The 12,202-nt window shown below is 38.4% G+C and overlaps 1 protein-coding gene across 1 annotated transcript in view; it reads right to left on the reverse strand.

The window, feature by feature from the left end:
* Positions 1–1,851: 1,851 nt before the first annotated feature.
* Positions 1,852–12,202, reverse strand: part of TRIM66 (tripartite motif containing 66) — a 419,382-nt gene continuing 409,031 nt past the window's right edge. The window contains exon 19 of the mRNA XM_044082811.1: positions 1,852–3,928. Within this exon, the coding sequence (XP_043938746.1) occupies positions 3,662–3,928 (267 nt within the window). The 3' untranslated portion in view covers positions 1,852–3,661. The remainder of the gene's footprint in view (positions 3,929–12,202) is intronic.

Here is a 12,202-nt window from a genome sequence, read left to right on the forward strand (position 1 = left end):
ACTTAACAGCAGTTGCAACATCATAAAAGAAGGGCTGTCTCACAAAAGCTCACTATTCCAAGTTACAATTTAGGTTAGCATTTTTTCATGTTAACTTTTCTAATTATTAGCTGAAAGATATGTAGTGGCAGATAACCGTTTTTAATTCTTTGTTTATGTATTTATTGGGATTTTATACATGTGAAGACAGACAATTAGAATTCATATGGAAGAAGTTTGCGAGCTATGGTTGAAACTAACTTTGAATAAGTAGGAGATGTCATGTAAAGTCACACTGGCAAAAGATGTTTCTAAATGGAATTACCTTTACCTTGCAGAGAACTGTCATTGATATGATTCTTGTGTATTTATCTACTGTGTTTTTGTAACTCTACCAGCAGATAAATGAAGTTACAGAAACAGGAAAGAGACATTTCACTTAAACAGTTTTCTTTTATCATTACAGATAACTGGATATACTAGAGCCAATATATTTTCTGGTCAAAATCACTATGTCTCTTACTTGGGTATCAGCAACAGAACAGAAGAAATGCATAGTATTTTAGTTTGAAATAATGTCTTGGATTGAAGTTACTTGGTCAAACTCCCATTATAACCTAGTTAATGAGGATGTGCCCCTAACAGTTGACCCAGCTATTAGGGATTTGAGAACAAATGTAGTCAATGACCTAACTTTTGACCAATATGTATCCACTGTTGTAAGAAAGTCCTTTTATATCGCATAGCTTTTAAGCAAAGGGATTTTGTCTAGATCTAAGAATGTCATTGTTCCCTTTACTCAGCTCTCATTAGATTATTTACTGAATATGATGCCCTATTGGCATGTGTCTGTTCAGACGGATTCACTATACATACTCGAAATACTGAAATGTTGAATTTCAGTATTTTGAGACTGAATAGTGGAAAACCCACATACCTGAAAACCCAAAACCGCAAGCAGCACAATCACAACCATTCACACACACGCACACACACACACACACACACACACACACACACACACACACACACACACACACACACACACACACACACACACACACACACACACACCTAACCTAACTACACTAAAATAAACATAACACACACAAACACAACATAACACACAAACCCACCTACCCTACCTATAAGCACAGGGGCTGCACCCCCCCACACCCCCATACTTATATATTCTAACTTTGAGGTCACACTAGACACACAAAAAACACCACTACACACACTCGCACACACTAAAATCCCTACCCATTACCCTTACACAAACACCATTTACCTGAAACCCTAGATAAATCCACAAACCGCACCACACATCACAAACGCAACACCATGACAGCAGATTCGACATTTCCACATTTGACATAGTGCAGTTTCGCGTAACTGCACTTTCCACTATTTAGTCTCGACATACTGAAATTCGATATTTCAGTATTTTGAGATTGTATAGTGAATCCGTTCAGACACATGTAACAACTGAAATGCCACACAGATACCTTAATAAAAGGATAAAAGGCTTAAACAACATGTCCTATATGACCGACTCTAAGCACTCCCACTATACTCGGTATCTTACAGACTGCTAAGAGGTGACCTGTGTCTGTCGTATAAGGCATTTTCCAACCGAATACTGTTGGATTTACTACAAATCAGCATGTCAAATGACATCAGAAATACTTGGTCTAGGGATCTAAACCTCTTCTGTAAAATCAACAGAATGGTTTGGAGGGACCGGTATATCTCGCAGAGGATACTGCTCCTCCGGAACAGACTCCCCATCCACATAAAACAAAGTTTATCCCTTTCCATATTCAAGCTCAACTTGGCTCTGTGGATGGGAAAAAGAATATTTACCCCAAGACTGCCCCCTGTACTACTAATGGACAGAGGCAGCACATAAATGCTTTATCCCATGCATTGGGTCTCCTCAAATATTTGTAGTATGACTAATGATTCTCATTGAAGGTATTATATAATTATCGACCATGGAATGGATAAGGGCAGCCTCCAAACAAATGGGATAGCTTAATTTGAGCACGCAAAGGGAAACTGGCTAGACTTAAAATGGCCCACAAGGGTAGCTAGCCTAGACCTTACCAATAAACCAATGAACCTATAAAAAAGTATAACATATGCATTAAGGAATATATTGTAAATGGCACATGATAAAATCTTTTTTTTCTATGTGAAAGTGGAGAACAGAGAAACAAACTCGTACACAAAGTATTGTAGAATGATTCTGAAGTGCAGCTTTTTAAGAAAGCATCCTTGCTGCCTGTTAATTAACAAAATTAATGTATATATCCTAAGTATTGCATCCTTCAAGATCTAAATTTTGACAACAGCCATTTTTTAGTCATATCTGTAAAGATATTTTTGAAGCTCAAACTGTTAAATCATTGTGAGGTTAACATAAAAAAATACATTAAAAGATTCAGTTGTTTAAATTCATTTTCCCAATTTCCCAATTGACTGTATGCATTTTGCATACATTATATAATTACTCCAGCTATGAGAAGAATGTAAAAGTTGTTTTATGAAGTAACTCATAATTAGAACTCATCTATGGTTTAGTAGTATTACTAGGATGGAATATTCATACCCATTACTAGGATGGAATATTCGTACCCAATACTAAGTGGGATTCAAGAAGGTGAACTGTTTAAGATGGTAAATTTCTGATTAAGGACCTTGATGCTGAAACGTGAATTATACAATACATGGAAAAAAGTTTCATTCTAGTATGCTTCTTGTTGCTGGATACATTATGCATATATATTTTCAAGATGGACATTATTTTTTAATTTAATAGAAAAAGAAAGATATATACTATATTTCATAACGTTTTAGCAGTTATATACCTTAGTTTTGTTTGAAGAAAATGTGCAACTTCAGTCACTCAGCAGATTACATGAATATTATCAAACTAAAGATAAGTAAATGCACTTTAATCTCATTTACTAGGTAGACCTTAAAATGTAAACTTTGTTATAAACTACCATTGTTTTAAACATTAACAGAAAATGATAACTTTAAAGACAAATTACTTCCAATTTTTCAAACACTGCCAATGAATGCATGGTGCCTACGTGGTTAATGTCTCTGCCTCCTACCTCTTGGGGTCAGGGTTCAATCCTGACTGCTGGTCACTGCCCGTGGGGAGTTTGTATGTTTTCCTTGTAATTGCATAAGCTTCTCTGAGCACTCTGGTTCTGTTCTACTTGTTAACATAATGCTCTAAAAGCTGTCAACATTTTATCCTTATTCTTAACCTTGTGGTTTAGGTTGTAACTAAAAGGGGCCATGATGACCAGTTAATTTCCTGGTATATAAAATGAAAAAAAAATTCAAACTAAATAACAGACCTGAAAATGCAATGCAGTAGGAAATCCAAGCACAGGGAACTATGTTCCCATTACTGTTAAAATATTGCACTATGTTTATCTTCTTTACATTTTGATGAACTGGAATTTGCAAAAATAGCGACTATTGTAAGGAAAAAGCAAATGTTCCTAAAGAAATATATCTTTAAAAAAAAAAGGAACACTAGCTTGTTATATCTCTTAAAGTGTTATTTTTATAAATAGGTGTTGCTAATGATATCATAATACAAGTCATAAAAAGGGATAAGAATGTATGTATTACTCTCATTTCACTCATGCAAAGATATTTAAGAAGCACCTGGATTATAACTTGGGTCTTTAGTTTTTTGATGCGCAGAATGGCGTCGTCTTTTCTTTGGTTTTACATGTTCTTGATCATGTAAAGGCCACAAGAAACCAAATGAATTTACGCACTTATCTGCATTTTCAGTCTCTTCTTGTTCTGTGCTATCTCGATGTTGCTTTAAAAATGCCTTGTCAGGATAAAGTTCCTTCAGTTTTTCTTCAAAATATTTTGCTAGTTTTCTTCCAGCTTGTGCAACTTCTGAATCTGGCTACGGAAGATTCCAAAATAAGCAGTACATTTATTCATTTGTCCTAATTTATACTAAAAATAAATCTTATACATTTTAATACATACTGACTTCAGTAGTCATTGTGATCTATCTTACTACAGAGCAGAGTACTTCAATGTCCAAAAGCATAGTGGTGTGTTATTACTTATAAGGATTGTTTTCTCTGTTTTATCTCCCAAATGGAGAATATGGTTCTAGTAGAATTCTTGTTTCACCTGGCATATTGCTGGAAAGGTGACAACCTGTTAATCAAAGACCATGGTAATAACCACAGAGCAGGGACAATATTTTAATGTCAACAGATACAGGTTTTATTTATTTTTAAGTACTTTTGGTCCCTATTTACCACATAATAATCAAGGCATCTCTTGGTTCCCCAGCTGTTCCATTTGTTGTCTTCAATGCAAAAGGCAGGCCCATTCATTCTGCATTGGGGTAGGAGTGAGTGGACCTCTTTTGGGTGAGAGTACAACAGACCTATTCATTGTTTATCATGATTGAGGCTATTCCCTTTTCATGTGAGAACCCACTGTTGCATTTGTTCTCCATAGAGATAGGACTCAAATTCTAAGTATGGGTCATCATAAGCTGTGGAATGTGTATTTTTTGTTTTATATACCTACCTCCTCTCGCCTCTCCTGAGAGCTATAATGCTCCCCCAGTGGTGTTTCAGAGGATGCATGTAAGCTTGTACCCATGCGGAGTCCTGTGGCTTCATGAGGCATGCTGCAGTTCAGCATGCTAATCACTGCAACCCATATGACACTTTATATACCTTATACTCCTGTATGTGTCATCACTGCAGATCCTGGCACTCCAGCCCATATGGCACATCATATACCTTATACTCCTGTATGTGTCACCACTGCAGATCTTGGCACTCCAACCCACATGGCACATCATATACCTTATACTCCTGTATGTGTCACCACTGCAGATCTTGGCACTCCAGCCCATATGGCACATCATATACCTTTTACTCCTGCGTCACCACTGCAAATCTTGGAACTCCAACCCATATGGCACATCATATACCTTATACTCCTGTATGTGCCACCACTGCAGACCTTGGCACCCCAACCCATGCAGCACATTATATACCTTATACTCCTGTATGCATCACCACTGCAGATATTGGCACTTCAGCCCATACGGCACATCATATACCTTATACTCCTGTATGTGTCATCACTGCAGATCTTGGCACTCCAGCCCATATGGCACATCATATACCTTATACTCCTGTATGTGTCACCGCTGCAGATCTTGGCACTCCAGCCCATATGGCACATCATATACCTTTTACTCCTGCGTCACCACTGCAAATCTTGGAACTCCAACCCATATGGCACATCATATACCTTATACTCCTGTATGTGCCACCACTGCAGACCTTGGCACCCCAACCCATGCAGCACATTATATACCTTATACTCCTGTATGCATCACCACTGCAGATATTGGCACTTCAGCCCATACGGCACATCATATACCTTATACTCCTGTATGTGTCAGCACTGCAGACCTTGGCACGCCAACCCATACAGTACATCATATACTTTATACTCCTGTATGTCACCACTGCAGTAGCCCAACCTGTCCCCCCAACACAGAGAATGAGTGAGCCCAAGCCAGCCCCTTACACACACCCTCTTCCACCAGGGTCTTCCAGAACAAGAGCCACTTGAGAAACATAGGTCATCTAGGTCACAGTCAGGACTTTATCATTGCATGCCATAGAAGCAGGCTAACTTGTAGAGTTTTGAAGTGTGGAAATGGTCATATTCTGTTCCCGCTTTGTTATAATCAGAGGAAAACAGACTGCTTCAGTTTAAAGATGAATGACTTTTAAAAGCCTTTATCTTTGCATGCGTGCTCATTATTACACCATTCTTGTCAATATTGCTCTCACTCATCACTCCAGCATTGGGGAATCCCTAGCATGAGGAAAAGAGGTGACTGGAAGGAACCTTCATACAGCCAGCCACAGAGCTGTCTGTGTCATCATTTCAGTCTACTGATCCAGGCTGTGAGAGCATTTTATATTAAGGTCCTAACCCTACCTTTGTTGACTGACATGGACACCTACCTCACCATAGGAACCAGCAATGCCTTCCCAATTGTGTGTGTGTGTCTGTGTGTGTCTGTGTGTGTCTGTGTGTGTCTGTGTGTGTCTGTGTGTGTCTGTGTGTGTCTGTGTGTCTGTGTGTGTCTGTGTGTGTCTGTGTGTCTGTGTGTCTGTGTGTGTGTGTGTGTGTGTGTGTCTGTGTGTGTGTGTGTGTCTGTGTTTCCACATCCCAGGTCAATGCTACACTTCAGTGCTTGCTGAGTTCTTCTTGCCAACCATAACTATTATTTCCTCCTCAAAGGATGGGATAGCTGGTATTGGCTTCTTACTCCCCCAACCACACCCATCCAGCTTCTTCACAGCCTGAGCCATAAGCTGAACGTTGGTAATCTGTGTCATATTGAGGGTTTTATCAGTCTGTAACATTGACCCCGGGTAACTTCTTAAAGCCATGACATTCTTTGTGGAAATGGCCAATGTATTTCTGCCAGTCCCTCTGTTATAATTAGAAATACAGACTGTTTTTGTTTACAAAAGAAAGAATACTTTTTTCTTAAAATGTTTTCCTTTTGTACCTGCCGATGATCAGCACCCACCTGTTAGTTTTGATTTCATTCATTTTCCCATCAATGGAAACCTACAGCACAAGTACAGGAGCCAACTTTGGGGAGAGGATCACCTTCTTTCACCTTTTAGCAATGTTTAGAAGAGATGCAGTATTGTAAAAAAAAAAAAAAAGTGTAGGCCACCCCAGAAGGGGAAAGGGAAATGTTGAAAGCTCTACAATACATATATATTGTGTTTCCAGTGGTTCTTTGTTTTGTATACCCTGGTTAATTTGCCTGTGTATATATTCCTTTTTCCATGGGATTTTACTTGCTCAGTAAGGATATTCTTTGGTTGACATTTATGCTTTCTATTCTATTTATGCTCTTTTTGATATTTTATTTTACTTTAACGTCGTTTTTAGCACAAGAAACAATGGTAGCAGTAATAAGTAGCAGAAGCAAAAGGCAGGCTAGCTATATCACAAGAGGAGGCAGTGACTTTAATGAATCAGCATGTAAGAGGAGGGCAATCCTGTTAAGATGGCAGCTGAAGGCTGTGGGGTGAGATTCAAGGTGGAAGGTTATGATATTGATGAGTATAGTGTGAAGGTAGGGAAGAGATGGGTCATAATTAAGGTTAGAAAAAATTACAGAGGGAGGGTAAGGAAGTGCTAAAGGGATGTAGATGTTTATCAGCTTGGTGAGAAGTAGAAGGATAACAATGGAGAACACAGACTATAAACCTAATGGTGAGAAACTGTGTTTGTTTTACAATGTGTTTACAGTGAGTAGAGATGAGGATAGGAAAAAGCAGAGTGGGTAATCACAGGGAAACACAAGCAGGAAACGGTAGACCACATGAGAAAAAGGAACGAAACAGAAGGAAAAGCAGTTGATGAAAACAATGAACTTAGAGGGGTGGAGGAGTGTGCAATTGGAGAGGAGCATTTCAGAGAAGTAATTTACCTTTGCCAGGGATGAAACTGCAAAGGTTGCTTTATAGCATAAATAGGACTTTCTGGAAGGATAGTTTCATTACCCAAAGAATTCCTTACCTGTGGAACAAACTTTACTTGCTTGCTAAATGGTCTAACACCTCAACCTCTTTTAAGATAAGTCTTGATGTTTGGATGGGTTCACATAAATTTGCCACAAGTATTAAATAAATTGCCTTCTCAAGAAGGGAGGTAAATCCTCTACTTGCTACACTTCCTGGGGTACCTGTCTAATGTATACACGGGTGTTCAGATTGCCTGTCTAGCAGTGAAAATGAAGCTACAATTCTGTTAGAGTGAAGGGGGCAGTGTCATGTCAGGTAAGGAAAATCTGTAGACACTGAAAAGGGTAAGGGACTATGGATAATGGAGGCAGATAAATAGAGTGGAGAAAAAAATCAGGAGAAATAAGAAGGATCTATCTTGGGCAAAGGTATAGAACATGGGAATAGGAAATATGGAAAGGTGTGGTTTGATGTGGTGGTGAAGGAAGGCTCAGGGTTAGGGCTCCCGAGGAAGAATTAGGTAGGATAAAAGGGAGGGCATACACAGGAAGAGAAGGAATGACAGTGGACGGAAGAAGGGAGGAGAGGAATACAAGTCATGGCATTGTAAGATGGACAGATTAAGAAGTTTACATTGGCTCTAAATTATCATCACTGTTGATGTGACACCCTGATTCCATGTGCAAAACTGGGGAAAAAGGGATGTGGATGGATTTATTTAATCTACAGAATGACAAAAATATGTCAGTACTAAAAGGCATACCAGGTAGAAGTGCACATTTATTTCATAATGTAAATTTGTACATGCTCAATGAACACAGCAGTCTGTTGGCCTGCCAAACACCCAAAGTTAACGAAGACACTAGAAGACATCACAATGTAGTTTTTTTGTCATTTTAGGTTAAAAGCCAAACAATATCAGTCTTTCTTAGCTTAACAATGCCACATGTTGCAACAGCATTATAGACGTACACAGAAAAAAATTAATGTTTCCTTAATATTTAAATCAGACAGAAAGCAATATGCACAGCTTTGAAGAACCACAAAATTCTGGTTTGGATTAAAATGTGGAATAAAGATGGTATTATTTATTCAGGTTTATGACTAAACACCTGAACTTTTATGATTTCCACTACTGATACATCAACTGCCCAAGTGTATGACCTAGCTGGCCTAATGCTAGCTAGATAGGTTTGAAATGGCTATGGAAAATGTAAATTTGTTTTTGTTCATGCTGTGGAACTCTTATTATTTCTTAAAGATGGAGAGAAGACATCACCATAGATGACTTAATGTTTTATCCAACTATGGGGAGGAAAGCCATAATAGTAGTAGTATTGGGGGGGGGGGGTACAGAGACTAGGCAGATATTGACCTACATCAGTCATCCATGCTGATATTAAAATCATAATGAATGCGGATAAGATGCATGATGCCTGGATATAGTAGTTGTAGCCTGATGTTATTGAAAAAAGGGCAAGGGGGTGTAAAAGGAGGTTAGACCATTCCTCTCAACTGCCCAGATTTTCGCCTCAAAATTTCAGTATGTTCCTCATAAAAGTTTTGTTTTTCTGAGAAATCACAGGGATGATCTGTGAAATGAAATTAGTAAATAATGTACATTTGAGTTTCAGACTTCATACCCTTTGGAAAAATCCATTTTAATACATACCCTGTTATTCTAGCAACTTTCTAAGATTATAAGAGCAATACTTAAAGTCTGTCCCTATTTTTGGCATTTGTACTTTCATTATGGCAGGCTTAGTCCAGATTTCTTGGGTTAAGAGGTATGGGTTAGATGGGTATTCTGGTGTGGGTTATTTTCTAGTCCTGAATGAGCAGAGCAAGAAAAACACAAAGATGCTGGACTGATTCAGTACAATATATGAACGTCTTTTGACATGGTGTGATATGTACTCCTAAAGGAGACACTGTAGAGAAGTGGGTTAGAGGAGCGTTTTAAGAAAGTGCATATCAGTCGCATATACTGCTTATTAGAGAGGAGTTAGACAGTGCCCTGATCAGGACCAGACAAAGGTGTCCACCCTTGATGCATTTATCATCATGGAGGGTGAAATAGAGAGATCTAGGTAAGGTATGTTTTCAGTTACAGGCTGACAACTGTATTTTGTTGGTGAAGTATCAGAGAGTGTCCTTCAGTGTGATACTGAGTGTCTGGTGAGTTTGGGAGTACTACCAGGTTACAGTGTATCAAAAAGAAAACAGTGTTGGTAGCGTTGGGAGACAGTAAATGGATGACAGGTAGATAAGTAAAACTACAAGGAAAGACCATCATATTTAGGACTGTAAGTGAGAGTCTCAATCAAAGGCGCAATTTTAAAGATGCTGACTAGGCTTGAAGGAAGAGTGTGGTATGAAATGGGCAAAAGGAAACTGAAGGATAACACCATGCTGGATGGATTGAATACCATTAAAAGAATGTATGCATGTAGTTCAGCATTAAATTAACCCAGAAGCTCCCAGGTTGAGAGAGTTACAAGTGGATATGGAAAGTGGATTCCTAATGTAAGAAAAGGAGAATTCCAAGTGGCAGGCTATGTGCAAGGAAAAAATGAGAAGAGATCTTGCTGGAAACAAAGAAGGGAGTATCAAGGCAAGATACATGGAGGGATGTGGGAGAGAGACAAGAATAGGGGGAGCAGGTATATGAAACAAAAACAGAGTCCCTAAATTAGATCGATGAATAATATACGATTGGGAAACATGGAAGATTCTGGGTCAGGAAAAACTATGCATGAAAGAGGCTACAAGCGTTTTTAAGACTGGCCTTTATAAAAGGTGAGGGGCAATGCATTAAGCCCAGCTGTTGGGAGCAGGATGTAGAGGAAAGGTCCCTGCTTGTTTTATTTGTATGTTAATTTTTTCGATGTTTAGTCCCTGCTTGTTTTATTTGTATGTGACATTTTTGGAGAGTGGGTAATACATTTTTAGATGTTTTAGCTCCTTCTTGTTTTATTTGTATGTGATGTTTTTGGCAATTGGGACCAATTTGAACATCTGGAGTGTTAGTTTCATTCCTCATCAATGTAGAGGAAAGGTGATGTTCAAGTCCTGTAAGAGTTTGAAAGAAACCATAAGTGTGCTCAGAGTGGCTGAAAGCATCATCTGTATCTGCATGAGTGATGAATGAATAAAAAGGCAAGGGAGAGGAGACTCTAAATGGATCAGCAGAGAGTGGTCCCACGGAGTAAATGTTCTCAAATTAAGGAAAAGGAGAAAAGCAGGGAGAAGATAGAGAGAGAGGAGGAGATGAAGGGCTGCAGTAAGAGATGTGGGGAGAACAAAATGTTGCAATGTTCCAGGGAACTGAACAGATGATGGCATAATATAGGGGGCCAGCAGCTTTGCTCCCTGCATAGGTGCTTTTTTTTTTTTTGTCACTCATGAGACCAAAGAAACATCAGACAGTAAATGTTGCATACATACAGAACAGGAAACAAAGATGAAATTTATACTTTGTTAATGCTAATCGACCTGATGTCTTGATGTGATGTCTTGATGTGATGTCATGGTCTTTCTGCAGTAGCAAGGGACTGGAAGGGAAGTGTATTCATCCAGAATCAGAATAGGAAATGAAAACAGTAACTGATAACTTCATTAGTCAACACTGAAAGGGAAGGACAGACAGTAGAATTAAGTGTGCCTTAAGGAAATGGTTTCTAAAGTTCTAGAAAATAAAATCAGAGGTGAAAAACAGGAAGAAAATTGTGCCCCTGCAATGCAAATGGGGAAACTACTAGTATTCTATAAAACAGGGCAAGGATGAAGTCGAATAGGAAGCAGTAAAATATGTGTTTTATGAAGGTGTAGGAAAATGCAGAAAGACACAGAGCCAGTAAAGGAGTTCTAGCACTGAGGTTCTTTGCAAACAGTATGGCTCTGAGTAGAGAAGATGAAAAGTACACGTGGAACACAATGATTTTAGGGTGAGAGGGGGATTATCTAGAGGGGTGCTGGACATTTTATTTAGTTGGCTGTTTCATGGCATTGTATCTCCACAGTGGGTGAAAACATGGAGTCTTAATAGTTTAATAAGCTTTAATTGGTGTTCACATGAAATTTATTATCTAACTTGTTAAAGTGACACTGTGCTGTGCTAGAAAATGATGCATCATATAAGACTGCACATGTGTGATGCGTCATATAAGACTGCACAGGTGTGATGCGTCATATAATACTGCACAGGTGTATTTTGTGAATGGAAATGAAATTTATATATCTTTAGCGAGCCTATATGGAGTTCCTCTTTAAAAGGTAAGGATGTCTCATCAGTTGTTAGAGAAATGACCACTAATTTGTGCAGACTGCATACTGATGTAAGAAACTTGACTAAAATTTTCCAGAACTGCAGGGTTAAAATAGTAATAGAAACAGTAATAGTAAAACTCAGATAGAATTAAGGGAATATCTAAAATGATAAAATATTAATGGATATGGTTCTGTCATGTAACATACCTCTCACTCTCTTAGGACAAGAAATCTGGACAAAGCCTAAAATAATGGGGGAACAAAGGCCCAAAAATAGGGACAAATTTTAAATATTGCTCTTATAAATTTAGAACGTTGCTAAAATACCCCAATTTGTGTTAGCATATATGTTTTGAAGGATATGAAGT

The sequence above is a fragment of the Protopterus annectens genome, chromosome 9.part0 (genome assembly GCF_019279795.1).
Source record: "Protopterus annectens isolate FY-2018-M chromosome 9.part0, PAN1.0, whole genome shotgun sequence".
Taxonomy (NCBI): domain Eukaryota; kingdom Metazoa; phylum Chordata; order Ceratodontiformes; family Protopteridae; genus Protopterus; species Protopterus annectens.